The sequence below is a fragment of the Anser brachyrhynchus genome (assembly GCF_964034855.1).
Source record: "Anser brachyrhynchus genome assembly, chromosome: 12".
Lineage (NCBI taxonomy): Eukaryota > Metazoa > Chordata > Aves > Anseriformes > Anatidae > Anser > Anser brachyrhynchus.
In genome coordinates, this window is record NC_137707.1 from 12,623,618 (window position 1) to 12,636,998 (window position 13,381).

Genomic DNA, 13,381 nt, shown 5'->3' on the forward strand with positions numbered 1-13,381 from the left:
GGGAGGCAGAGGCGCCGTGTGTGTGAGGTGCAAGCAGGTGGATGACCTGGTCCGCCTGGTGGCAGAACTCAAAGAGGAGGTGGAAAGGTTGAGGGCTATCAGGGAGTGTGAGCGGGAGATAGACTGGTGGAGCGACTCCCTGCAGGGCCTGAAGGAGAGGTACCAGGGTGAGACACCCCAAATGGGGATGGACCCCCTGCCCTGTCGCTGTCAGGCAGAGGGAGGCGACCTAGGAGTTGAGGAGGAATGGAGACAGGTCCCTGCTCGACCTTGCAGGCAACGCCCCCCCCCCACCGGCCCCACCTTCCCAGGTGCCCTTCCATAACAGATTTGAGGCCCTGGAGCTTGAGAGACCGGTGGGTGAGGACGAGGTAGAAAGTCTACCCAGGAGGATGCCTAGGGCGAGGAAGCCGACTCCATGCCTCAAGACTGCCTCCACCAAGAAAGACAGAAGGGTGATTGTTGTAGGCAACTCCCTTCTCAGGGGAACAGAGGGCCCTGTTTGTCGGCCTGACCATACCCGTAGGGAAGTCTGCTGCCTCCCTGGGGCCAGGGTCAGGGATGTTGCCAGAAAGCTTCCCAACCTGGTTCGTCCCTCTGACTACTACCCTCTTTTGATAGTCCAGGCTGGCAGTGATGATATTGAAGAGAGAAGCCTGAAGGCTATCAAACGGGACTTTAGGGGACTGGGACAGTTAGTGGATGGAGCGGGAGTACAGGTGGTGTTTTCGTCTATCACTGCAGTGGCAGGGAGGGGTACTGAGAGGACACGGAAAGCCCACCTGATTAACACGTGGCTCAGAGGCTGGTGCCAACACAGAAATTTTGGCTTTTTGACCATGGGGCGCTTTACTCAGCACCCGGCCTGATGGCTGCAGACGGGTCCCTATCTCTAAGGGGAAAATGGATCCTAGCCCAGGAGCTGGCAGGGCTCGTTGAGAGGGCTTTAAACTAGGAAAGAAGGGGATGGGGCTGAAATTAGGCTTGTTGGAGCTGTACCAGGGGGAACAATGGCAAAGCTGTGGAAGAAGGCAATGGCCCAGCTGAAGTGCATCTACACTAATGCACGCAGCATGGGTAACAAACAGGAGGAGCTGGAAGCCATCGTGCAGCAGGAAGGCTATGACTTGGTTGCCATCACGGAAACGTGGTGGGACCACTCTCATGACTGGAGTGCTGCAATGTCTGGCTATAGGCTCTTCAGAAGGGACAGGCAGCACAGAAGGGGTGATGGTGTGGCTCTCTATATTAGAAAGTGTTTTGATGTTGAGGAACTTGAGGCTGGGAATGATAAGGTTGAGTCTCTATGGGTTAGGATCAGAGGGAAGGCCAACAAGGCAAGCATCCTGGTGGGGGTCTGTTATAGACCACCGAACCAGGATGAGGAGACAGATGAGGAGTTCTACAGGCAGCTGGCAGAAGCCGTGAAATCATCAGCGCTTGTTCTCGTGGGGGACTTCAACTTCCCAGACATATCCTGGAAGCACAACACAGCTCAGAGAAAGCAGTCTAAGAGGTTTCTGGAGAGCATGGAAGATAGCTTCCTGACACAGCTGGTTAGAGAGCCTACCAGGGGAGGTGCCCCGCTAGACCTTCTGTTCACAAACAGTGATGGACTGGTGGGAGATGTGGTGGTCGAGAGCTATCTTGGGCAGAGTGACCACGAAATGGTTCAGTTCTCTGTTCTTGGCGAAGTCAGGAAGGGGACCAGTAAAACCGCTGTCTTGGACTTCCGGAGGGCTGACTTTGAGCTGTTCAGGACACTGGTTGGCAGAGTCCTTTGGGAGGAGGTTCTGAAGGGCAAAGGAGTCCAGGAAGGCTGGGCACTCTTCAAGAAGGAAATCTTAATGGCTCAGGAGCGGTCTGTCCCCACGTGCCCAAAGACGAGCCGGCGCGGAAGAAGACCGGCCTGGCTCAACAGAGAGTTGTGGCTCGAGCTTAGGAGAAAAAGGAGGGTTTATAATCTTTGGAAAAGAGGGCGGGCTACTCAAGAGGACTATAAGGATGTTGCGAGGCTGTGCAGGGACAAAATTAGAAAGGCCAAAGCTCATCTGGAGTTCAATCTGGCTACTGCCGTTAAAGATAACAAAAAACGTTTTTACAAATACATCAGCACAAAAAGGAGGACTAAGGAGAATCTCCATCCTTTACTGGATGCGGGGGGAAACTTAGTTACAAAAGATGAGGAAAAGGCTGAGGTGCTGAATGCCTTCTTTGCCTCAGTCTTTAGCGGCAAGACCAGTTGTTCTCTGGATACCCGGTACCCTGAGCTGGTGGAAGGGGATGGGGAACAGGATGTGGCCCTCACTATCCACAAGGAAATGGTTGGCGACCTGCTACAGCACTTGGATGTACGCAAGTCAATGGGGCTGGATGGGATCCACCCAAGGGCACTGAGCGAACTGGCGGAGGAGCTGGCCAAGCCGCTTTCCATCATTTATTGACAGTCCTGGTTATCAGGGGAGGTCCCAGTCGACTGGTGGCTAGCAAATGTGACGCCCATCTACAAGAAGGGCCGGAGGATAGACCCAGGGAACTATAGGCCTGTTAGTTTGACCTCAGTGCCAGGGAAGCTCATGGAGCAGATTATCTTGAATGTCATCACGCGGCACTTGCAGGGCAACCAGGCGATCAGGCCCAGTCAGCATGGGTTTATGAAAGGTAGGTCCTGCTTGGCGAACCTGATCTCCTATGACCAAGCGACGTGCTTGGTGGATGAGGGGAAGGCTGTGGATGTGATCTACCTTGACTTCAGTAAGGCTTTTGACACCGTTTCCCACAACATTCTCCTCAAGAAACTGGCTGCTCGTGGCTTGGACTGGCATACACTTTGTTGGGTTAAAAACTGGCTGTATGGCTGGGCCCAAAGAGTCGTGGTGAATGGAGCCAAATCCAGTTGGAGGCCGGTCACTAGTGGAGTCCCCCAGGGCTCAGTGCTGGGGCCGGTCCTCTTTAATATCTTTATCGATGACCTGGATGAGGGGATCGAGTGCACCCTCAGTAAGTTTGCAGATGACACCAAGTTAGGTGCGTGTGTCGATCTGCTCGAGGGAAGGAAGGCTCTGCAGGAGGATCTGGATAGGCTGGAGCGATGGGCTGAGGTCAACTGTATGAAGTTCAACAAGGCCAAGTGCCGGGTCCTGCACCTGGGGCGCAACAACCCCAAGCAGAGCTACAGGCTGGGAGATGAGTGGTTGGAAAGCTGCCTGGCTGAGAAGGACCTGGGAGTACTGGTTGATAGGCAGCTGAATATGAGCCAGCAGTGTGCTCAGATGGCCAAGAAGGCCAACAGCATCCTGGCTTGTATAAGAAACAGTGTGGCCAGCAGGCCTAGGGAGGTGATTGTCCCCCTGTACTCAGCTCTGGTGAGGCCACACCTCGAGTACTGTGTTCAGTTTTGGGCCCCTCGCTACAAGAAGGACATGGACGTGCTCGAGCGAGTCCAGAGAAGGGCAACGAAGCTGGTGAGGGGTCTGGAGAACAAGTCTTACGAGGAGCGGCTGAGGGAGCTGGGGTCATTTAGCCTGGAGGAGGCTCAGGGGCGACCTTATCGCTCTCTACAGGTACCTTAAAGGAGGCTGTAGCGAGGCAGGGGTTGGTCTATTCTCCCACGTGCCTGGTGACGAGGGGAAATGGGCTAAAGTTGTGCCAGGGGAGGTTTAGGTTGGATATTAGGAAGAACTTCTTTACTGAGAGGGTTGTTAGGCATTGGAATGGACTGCCCAGGGAAGTGGTTGAGTTGCCTTCCCTGGAGGTCTTTAAAAGACGTTTTGATGTAGTCCTTAGTGATATGGTTTAGTGGATGACTTGTTAGTGTTAGGTCAGAGGTTGGACTAGATGATTTTGGAGGTCTCTTCCAACCTAGACGATTCTGTGATTCTGTGAGATGTGCCCTGAGAGAAGCTTGGGGCTCTGCTCCTTCTGCCAGGGATGTGTGGAGACCAGAGGGGCTCCCTTCTAAACACGTTTCCTGCTCCAAAGTTTAGTGAAGTCTCCAAAGCTGATCTGGGGGAGCAGGAGAAAGCGTGTCATTGTGGAAGCTGGGCGTTGTCATGTCAAATCACGCCAACACAAGGCGAAGGACAACAAAGGAGGTTTTGGGGTGTGCACAGACACGACACAGTGCTTGTGTCTTCCACCATTTTCTCAGGGCCCAGCATGGCCCAACTTGACCCCTGGGGAGGGACTGTCTGCATCATCCCAGCTTGGAGCATGAGTCTGGTTGCTCCGTAAGGAAGCACAGGAACATCTGGAAGACCAGAGGCGGGCTCGGAAGAGGGTAGCTTTTTCAGCTCTTTTGAGAGTCTGCCTTCTGACTCAATGGCCTTCAGTCCCCAAGGTTCTCTCACTCTTCTCCCCTGTTCCACAGACAAGCCCGATCCTTCCTGTTGTTCCCCTTGGCTACATTTTGGCCAAGGAGCCGGTGAATTTATGGATCCTGGAGGTATTCCAGAAGAAGAGGGCTCCCAGGCTTTGTATGAGAAGTGATGATGGAAGGGGTGCTGATGGAGTACACCCATGTGCCTATCTGGCATTTAGGCAGTGTCTGGCCCCGTTGTCCTTTGCTCAAGGCTGGCCAAGGAGCAGTGCGGAAGCCTGGTACCTCAGAGCTTCAGCCCATGGTCCAACTGCTCCTCCTCACCCCTCGTTTTGCCACAAGGTGCTGGCAGGTAGCAGTATCAGACAAGCTTATGGCAAGCTGCACGGAAAGGGCGTGGTGTTTATGGCACAGACAGGGCAAATGTTGGAATGGCTTCGCTGGGCCTGAAGGGTTTATGGGGCCGAGGTGATCCCCAGAGCCATCACCGGCGAGCAGTGCCGATGGGACTGGTGGATTGTGGACAGGTGATCCAGGCCGAGCACTCCCTGCTGCACTCCTGGGGAGCTGTCTGGCAAGGGAATGTAGATGAGATCACTGACCCCAAATTTCTGTGAAGGGCTTTCATACCGTCCTGTTGGCTGACTTTTGACTTCTTAAAGAGCTGAGATGAGGAGCCTTGACTCTTCATCGAACTATGTGAGCCATTGATCAGCAGAAGTGAAGTCTCATGGTTGAAGTCATCACGTTTAGATGTGCAAGGAAGGTTTGCCCGTGGTCGTGCATGTTGCAGCTTCCCGTGCTGCTGTAGCCAGGGGTACCCGCTGGCAGGGTGACCCTTGGGAAATGCTGGCATGTGTGGGACCAGCACTTGTGGCCCAGCAGATGTTGTGCTGCTCGTCTGTGGAGACCAGGACATCTGCCCCGGATGGATCCAGGTTAGACGGAGTCCTTCCTGTTGTTTCTCCCTGTGTTTGCTGCAATCCACCCTGCAGTAGGCTGGGCTCAGGGTTTTCAAAGGCCAGCTGCCCCACCACCCGGGAATCATCAGTACTTTCTCTCCAGCAGGTGCCCCTGAGCAGACCTTTGGTGTTTTCTCACCCCTCATCTGTGCAGAACCAGTCCCAAAGTCATGTATGGAGCGTTTTATTAGCTCTGTCCACAATAAAATTTTCTATGCCTTTTGCTAAATGTTTTCCTCCTTTCTGGAGTCATTCACCATGTTCATCTGCCTGCCTGATGGTCCCCGGGGTCTTTGGTCCACCTTTCCCATAAGGATGTCCCAGCCAGGCTAAGCACCTTAACCTGGGGGTGACAGCGTTCCCCTCTCCATAGGGCCCTATGGACATTAGACAGGAGGCACATAGAGTCCTGCAGGCTTCCCCTCAAGGAGCAAAAACCTGTTTTTTTGTGGGTCAAATGCTGCAAAGTGCAATTCCGTGACCCTGGATTGCAGCAACTGGGTGCTAAGGGAAGAGCCAGGCCCCGGCAGGATGGGCTCCCAGTGCTTCCAGTGCTGCGTATGGGCTCTGGTCTCCTGAAAGTCCCAGGTGGCATCCCACAGGATTGTGTGTACGTCTGATGTGGTTGATTTGGGCTGGGTTTTGTGGTTTTGCCACAACCACTGTAAGGGAGGGATATTGAAGATGCGTATTAGGCACCCAGGAGTGGAAGTAGTGGCACTGAGATGCCTTTAGTTCCTGGGAGAAGTGGTGTATCGTAGGATGAACCCCCAGAAATGCCACCCAGTGCCTCAGTTGCTTTTTCTCTCAACACACGGGACCCTTGCTTTGGGTGCCACTCGTGGTGTCCCACAAAGACCCGCAGGCTTTCCATGGAAGGCAGCGGCTCCCATCCAGGACGTCTCCCACCCAGCTCCCTCCTTCCCCCGGGCTGAGCTCATTTCTGTCCCGTGGGGCCCCCAGCATGGACAAGCTGTGAGCTGGGGTGCAGGAGGCGCTTCTGCCGCCCCCGCAGGTCCAGTGCCCTGGCCTGGCTGTTCCCACCACGAGACTCTGCGGCTTTTTATCAGGAATAAGCAAGGCGTTTGCAGGAGGGTGACAGCTTCTGGAGCCCTTCCCAGCGCGGGGTTATAAATCTTGCTGGCTGTCAACCTGCCGGTGGCTCCGCCGGCCTTACAATGCGATCCTTTCTGTGCTTGCTTTCATCTTCAGGCGCGGCTCGCTTTCTTAGTCCTCCCTTTGAAGCCAGGGTGACCTTCCTGAAGGAGTCATCTTCGATTGTGACATTTTTGGAGTCCATTCTGCTTTGGTGACCTGCCTCGAGTCGCGGGGGGAGGTGCAGAGCCCTGCCCCTCCCCATCCCCGTGCTGTGCATCGCAGCTGGGACCCCCGGCCCCCTGCCCACCCGCTGCACCTCGCCACGCTCACGCCGCTGCTCGGACACAGCTAAGCCCTGCTAATGCCTTCTGGACTCGCCGTTGCCGAGGTGACCGTATACATATTGCACAACCGCCGAAACACTTCCCTCTGTTTTGTAGCAACTTGCTCTATAGGAGCAGTGTTCCCACATAACCTCATCCCGCCCCAGTTGCCGCGGAGCCAGCAACTCATTCCTGCACTCCCTGATGAAACGAGATAACTCCGCCGAGCCGGCGGTGCCCGGCCCCGTGGGAGGTGAGGAGGACGCATGGGTGTGCGTCCCAGCACGTGTGCGAGCTCCGACCAGTGCCCGCAGCACCCTGCGGCCACTGCAGCACGCCAGGGCTGCATGCCGAGGTGGAAGCACGGGTGACCCCGGTCCTGTTTGCTGGGATTAGACACGGTCCTAGCAGAGGCAAGCCTGGCACCTGGCTTGCTGCATCCCTGTGATGCTGACCACGAGCCCCAGAATGTCTGGGATGAGTGCTGGAGTTGCACAGCTCATTGAGTGCCTGGGAAAATCATGATCCTTTCTGGATATCCCCAAAAGAGAAAGGTCCCTGGGGGCCCAAGCGTGAACCCACATCAGTGCTCCTCCCTCAGTCGTGCCACAGGACCTGCGTGACCTCCTCCGTGGCTCCTGTCCCTGCCATGGGCTCTGGACCAAGCCCCAGCCTCCTCCTGTGCTTCCTTTTCCGGGCTGCCGCAGGAGCAACAGGAGCCAGCCAAGGACCTGGCTGCCGTGGCCACTTCGGCGTGCTCCATCCCGACGGGGCTGTCACGGTGACAACAAATGCACAACAAACCCCAGCCCTTAGAAACCGAAACCTGACCTGCTCAACCCGCCCATGGGACGGCAGCCGTGGGGCAATGCGTCCCTCCGGGCTTGGTGCCCCTCTCCTGGCGCTCACCCAGCTCTCCAGATGTGCCTCCCCTTGGGGATACAGATATTCCATCCCTTGGGGATCCAGATGTGCCTCCCCTCAGGGCTCCAGATGTGCTGCCCCAGGGCCAGCCGTGAGCACCGTCCTCGATATGTGGCAGCCCCAGTGACTGTCCTCTCCTTGAGGCATGCAGTGGCTCTTCTGAGCTGTCCTTGCAGGTATTCAGAAGCTGCCTGGAGATGGTCCTTGGTGGCCCTGGTGGACCAGAGGACCTCGAGTCCCTTCCCACCTCCATCACGTTGTGACCTGTGATACCAGGACAGGTCAGAGGCTGCTCAGTGACCACTGTCCCCCGGTGTGAACTGTGGCAGGGCCTTACCCTGCGGGATGGGGCATGGAGCAGACCACAAATTCATGGGGTTAGCTCATGGCGTGCTTGGCTTTGCAGTAAAAATATTGGACTTTTTTCCTATTCTCCAAGCAGGAAAAAAACAAAACAAAACAAAACAAAACAATCAAAACAAATGCACAAACAAACAAACAAACAGAGATGAACAAGAAAAGCCCAATTTCCTCCTAACAGCCAGTCTGCATCTTCGAGCATGTAAAAGCTTCCCTGCAGCCTCTGAAATCTGGGCTGAGGGGATGGGGTGTGCAGAGGTGTCTTGGTGCTGAACTGCATCTCCTGGGGCCTCCTGAAGCTGCCCAGGAACCCGGTGCCCACCCCAATCACAGGCGAAGCTGCCTGGGCTTGGGCTCGGGCTGTGGCACAGCAGCTCCTGCCAGAGGATGGCAGGGTGACTGGGGACCAAGCCCCACGAGCGAGGACAGCAGCAGCACCCACACCACCTTCTTCCCCCCCCCCCCCCAAGCTGAGCAAACCCTGCCCAGCCAAGGAGGAAAAGAAAGCGGCTGGATTCAACGAATCAGGGGCTCCTCTGCACAGCAGCAGCCTGAGACCTCGTCTGGAAGCCTTGGAAATAGCAAACGCCTCTCCAGGTGCCCTGTTCCAGTGCAACAACCAGAGGCAGAAGCTCAAGCACGAAAGCAGGGTAGGTGATCCAGCAGGGCTACCTGCCTGGAACCCTGGCAATACGCGGTGCTTTGACAAACGCAGATGGAAAAGGGAGAAAAACGGACAGGATCTTTGGAGGCTGTGATACTGAGGGAGGTTTTTCACACTAACAAGCCCTTTTGTGGAGCGGAGGATGGAGGGATGGAGAACAGAGGGCAGAGGGATAGAGGATGGAGGATGAAGGACAGAGGGATATAGGACGGAGGGATGAAGGATGGAGGGATGGAAGGTGGAGGATGAAGGACGGAGGGATGGAGGACGGAGAGCAGAGAGATGGAGGATGAAGGGTGGAGGGATGGAGGGCGGAGGGATGGAGGACAGAGGATGGAGGACGCAGGGATGGAGCCGCTGCGACGCTGCCCCTAAAGACACGAGGGGTCTCTGGGTGCACGAGCAGCGCCGGGCCCCCCCGGGGCAGCTCCTCCGCGGGGTCCCCCCGCTCCTCCCGGCTCCCCCCGACGAGCACCGGGCCGGGCGGGGTGCGGCGGCCGCTTCCCGTGCGGGGCGGGCGGGAGGGGGCGGCCCCGGCGGCGCGGGCGGGCGCGTCCCGGGGCCCCTCCCGCCGCCGGGGGCCGGCGCGGCGCCAGCCCGGGGCCTTAAACAGCGGCGGCGGCGGCGCCCCGCGCCCAGAGCGCGGCGCCGGGAGGTGAGTGCGGGACCGGGGCCGGGGCCGGGGCCGGGGCCGGGGCCGGGGCCGGGGCCGGGGCCGGGGCCGGGGCCGGGGCCGGGGCCGGGGCCGGGGCCGGGGCGGGCGGGGGCGCCGAGCAGCGCAGCTCCGGGGCAGGGCCCCCCCCCAAAAAAATTGTCTGCACCCCAAAAGGGCCTGGGACCCCCCAAAAGGGGTCTGGGGCCGCGTCCACCCAGGGGCCTGCCCCCACCCCCGGGCCCCCCCCGGTGCCCCCCCGGTGCTGCCGGGACGCGGCGGGGCCGCGATGCTGCCCCCCCCCGGGGGGGCCCTGCCCTTAGCGACGGTCGCCAGGCGGCACCGCCCTGCCCTTATCAACGGTCGCTAGGGGCACAAACCCTCCCTAGCAACTGTCGCTAGGGCACACAACCCCTCCTTAGCAACGGTTGCTAGAGGCACAACATCTCCCGTAGCAACGGTTGCTGGCGGCACAGCCTCTCCCTAGCGACAGGCAGCAGGCGCTGGGCGGGGGGATGCGGAGCGGCCCCGGGGCTGGGTGCGGGCAGCGGGGCGGCCCGGGGCCGTTCCCCCGGCGGTGGATGCTCGGCCTCGGCACCCCCCAGGGCTGACGGCCCCACTCGGGAGCTTTCAGAGCCCCGAGGGCTGTTGGTAACCGTGACAGTGTCGGAGGCACGGGTTTGGGCAGAGCCCTGTGGCTGCTGCCCCCTCCCCGCCCTTGGCTGGGTGGTAACGGGGCCCCTCTGCCCCTCACCCCGCAGCCCCATGGCCGGGAGCACGGAGATGGCGTCCCTGGAAGAGAGCTTCCGCAAGTTCGCCATCTACGGCGACACCAAGGCCACCGGGCAAGAGATGAACGGGAAGAACTGGGCCAAGCTGTGCAAAGACTGCAAAGTCACCGACGGCAAAAGCGTCACCGGCACCGACGTGGACATTGTCTTCTCCAAGGTGAAGTAAGTGACCTGATTTCGGGGTCTCCAGCCTTGTGGCCTGGAGCTGTGGTCCTCACGGAGGTGCAGTCCTCCCCAGGCCATCCATCACGGTGCAGCAGGTGCTGCCCTGGGGCGTCCTGCCTTCAGGGCTGCTTTTGAAGGACCTGGAAATAAATTAGTGCAGATTTTTGGGGCGGGAGGCTCAGATTTTGATGTCACTCAGGTGTCAAAGCGGGCTGCCAGCTGGGCATCTCGCAGTACGGGAGTGGGGAAGGATGCTCGGGGCTGTCCCGTGGGATGCAGCACGGCCCTGAGCTGGGTGACCAGGGACCTGAGCAGAGGCACCGGGGCTGATTTTGGGAACACAGTGACAGCCGATGCTGCACCAGGGTGGGGAAGCTGCTCCCTCCCCACCCGCTGTCCGGACACCCCCTGGTTCCCTGGTGCAAACCAAGAGGGCTCTGAGCACCCAGGTGTGTTCAGTGGCCAAGGGGGAGACAAGGACGCAGCAGGGGAGCTCTGTGCTCCTGCCACCAGCACCCAAGTCCCAGTTATATTGGGCACCAGGGACTTCGACAGCATGGGGCTGTGCAGCTCCTGGGGCTCAGCACCAGGCATTCCTGGCCTGACCCGTGCAGTCCGGCTGCATTTCAGGGGAGGCTGAAGAACCCTGATCTGGAAGAAGAGAAATTCGGGGTCTGCCTGGTGCCACGCAGCCCCCTGCAGCTGGATCAGCAGCGCTGTTTGTAGGCGCGACGTGAGGAAGTGCTTAGGGCATCCCGGTTTGGTGCTTGCAGGGGGAAGACAGCTCGTGTCATCAACTACGAGGAGTTCAAGAAGGCTCTGGAGGAGCTGGCCCAGAAGAGGTTTAAGGACAAGAGCAAAGAGGAGGCGTTCGAAGCCATCTGCCAGCTGGTGGCAGGGAAGGAGCCCATTAATGTGGGCGTCACGGTGAGTGCCAGCAGGAGCAGGAGGGCAGGTCAGGATGGGAGGATGGGGCTCTGCCCACGGGCAAACGCTTTCTGGGAGCCCCATGGCCCTGGGTCTGGGGCAGCGCAGGGTCCCCGTGGACTTCGGGAGCTTGCGTGGGGACAGGGACGGTGTCTGACTCCCTGTGCCCCTCTCCCCACCGCAGAAAGCCAAGACCGTGGGTGCCGTGGAGAGGCTGACGGACACCTCCAAGTACACAGGCTCCCACAAGGAGCGCTTCGATGAGACGGGCAAGGGCAAGGGGAAGAGCGGGCGGGAGAACATCGTGGACAACAGCGGCTACGTCAGTGCCTACAAGAACGCGGGCACCTACGACGCCAAAGTGAAGAAGTAGGGACGGCTGCCCCTGGCGCCCACCGCCCCGGTCCCTGCGCGCCGGCCTTCGGCCATGTCAGCCTTGGGACGTTCCCGCGTGCCGTGGGGCCCGGGAGGCTGCGCTGGGGCCGGCCCCAGGCTGGCGGGATGTCGGATGCGATTGGGAAGTGGCCGGGCTCTGCCCCAGCGCCACGTCCGTCCCTTGTGCTGTGACCCCCCTGCCCCTGCTGCTGCGCTGCTCCTCGGGGTGCCCCGCTGGCACCGACACCTTCCCTACCTCAGCCCCGGCCCCGGGGCACCCTCCCTGCCAGTCCCAGCGGGGACCGCAGCCTGTCCCCAACCCGGCAGCCTTGCTGGGGACCTGCCTTCCCCCCCGCTGACACCACAGCCTTCGCTTTCCTTCACCCCCACAGGGGTGCTCATGGCCCGGAGCCGCTGGGCTGCTCCTGGGATGGGGCTGGCCCAGGGGACCTGGCCCGCGCCCTGCTCCGTGCTCCGCAGCCACAACCAAAGGTCCCCAAGTCCCCAGATTTTCACCCACGTGGGCTCCCACTGCCTTCAAGAAGCCTGAACCAAGGGGTGCTGCAGCCCCGCGCTGTGACCCGGCTCTGCAATAAAGCCCCCTCCGCACTGACGCCTCGGCTCTGGTTGTGTTCGGCGACAGCCCGTCTGTCCATCTGTCCGTCCGCCTGCCCGCCTGCTGCTGCCGGGTGGCTTGGCTGGCCCCGGGGCTCGATTCCTGGCTGGCCCCGAGTTGCCTGAGCAACCGCAGGCACAAACACAGAGCCTGGCTCCGGCTCCCGCTCTGTTTGCAACCAAACACGCGGGTTCCTGGTAACGTTCCCTGGGAACCGGCCGCGCTCGGGGCTTGGGCGGGTGCTCGGGGCTGGGCGCTGCCACCCCCAGCACCCGTGGCTGCGGGATCGCGGCTGCCTGAGCCACTGGGGACGTGCCTGGGGTGTGTGTGGGGCTCTTGGTCCCACTCACTGCTCGGCTCCCTGCCAGCTCCGTCCTTCTGCATCCCATTCAGCTGCTTTTCAAAGCGCAGGCGGAGTGGGAGGCTGGCTGGCTGCTGCTGGGCTCCTCTCAGCATCGCTGCCCGGCTCTGTGATGGACTGGGGGTGTTTGTTCCTCCTTTGAGCAGGCCAGAGGGATGGTGGGGCTCCCAGTGCCCCAAAACGCTCCTCGCTATCCCCCTTCCTAGGGGCTTTGTCCCTTTGCTGACCCCATTGCCCAGCTGCAAAAAGGAGGTGCGAAATTCCCGGGGCCGGGCTGAGCTGCATTCCCTGGGGATCCGCACCGAGTGCCACCCCAGTCCCCTGGCACACAGCTGGAGGATTTGGTGAAGAAGAACATTTTGTGATGAGGTAAGCGGTCTGGCCTCGTGGGACTGATCCAGGACAAGAGCTGGTGGTGGAGCAAGGTGGGAGGACCTCTGCTGGGAGGCTCTGGGTGCTGTGGGACCCCGGCGACACCGGAGAGGTGCCCTCAGGGCTGCACCACAGCAGGTTGGAGACCAAGGTGCCCAAGGTGTTCAGGTGCCCAAGCTCTTCTCCCCTCCCCTCCTTGGCTGTGCATGACAGGGGGTTTGGAGGTCAGGACGGATGCACAGCATCCCTCACCCTGCCCCTCTCAGCACACTGGGGCCGGGGATGCCCAAGGATTTCCTGGAAGCAGGGCTGCTGGGCTCCTGGGCACTGAACAGCACGTCAACACGTTGATCTGATCACAGCCTCTCCCCGAGGGGCAGAAGTGCTTCGTTTGCCCCAAACCCTAAAAGCTCAGTCACTGGCACAGGGATCTGACGTGCTTTTGATACTGGGAAATCAAGACCAGGAGGGGG

General features: G+C 59.8%; 1 protein-coding gene across 2 annotated transcripts; it reads left to right on the forward strand.

Annotated features, from left to right (window-relative positions):
* Positions 1 to 8,485: 8,485 nt before the first annotated feature.
* TPPP3 (tubulin polymerization promoting protein family member 3) lies at positions 8,486 to 12,172 on the forward strand. Of its 2 annotated transcripts, none has more exons than XM_080552679.1 (4): positions 8,486 to 8,635; positions 10,063 to 10,254; positions 11,031 to 11,184; positions 11,369 to 12,172. In XM_080552679.1, the coding sequence occupies exons 2-4, from the start codon at positions 10,067 to 10,069 to the stop codon at positions 11,555 to 11,557; spliced, it is 531 nt and encodes a 176-aa protein (XP_080408805.1). In that variant the 5' UTR covers positions 8,486 to 8,635; positions 10,063 to 10,066; the 3' UTR covers positions 11,558 to 12,172. The 2 variants fall into 2 exon arrangements, with proteins under 2 accessions (XP_080408805.1, XP_080408804.1); XM_080552678.1 differs by lacking the exon at positions 8,486 to 8,635 and adding an exon at positions 9,164 to 9,304.
* The last annotated feature ends 1,209 nt before the right edge of the window (positions 12,173 to 13,381 follow it).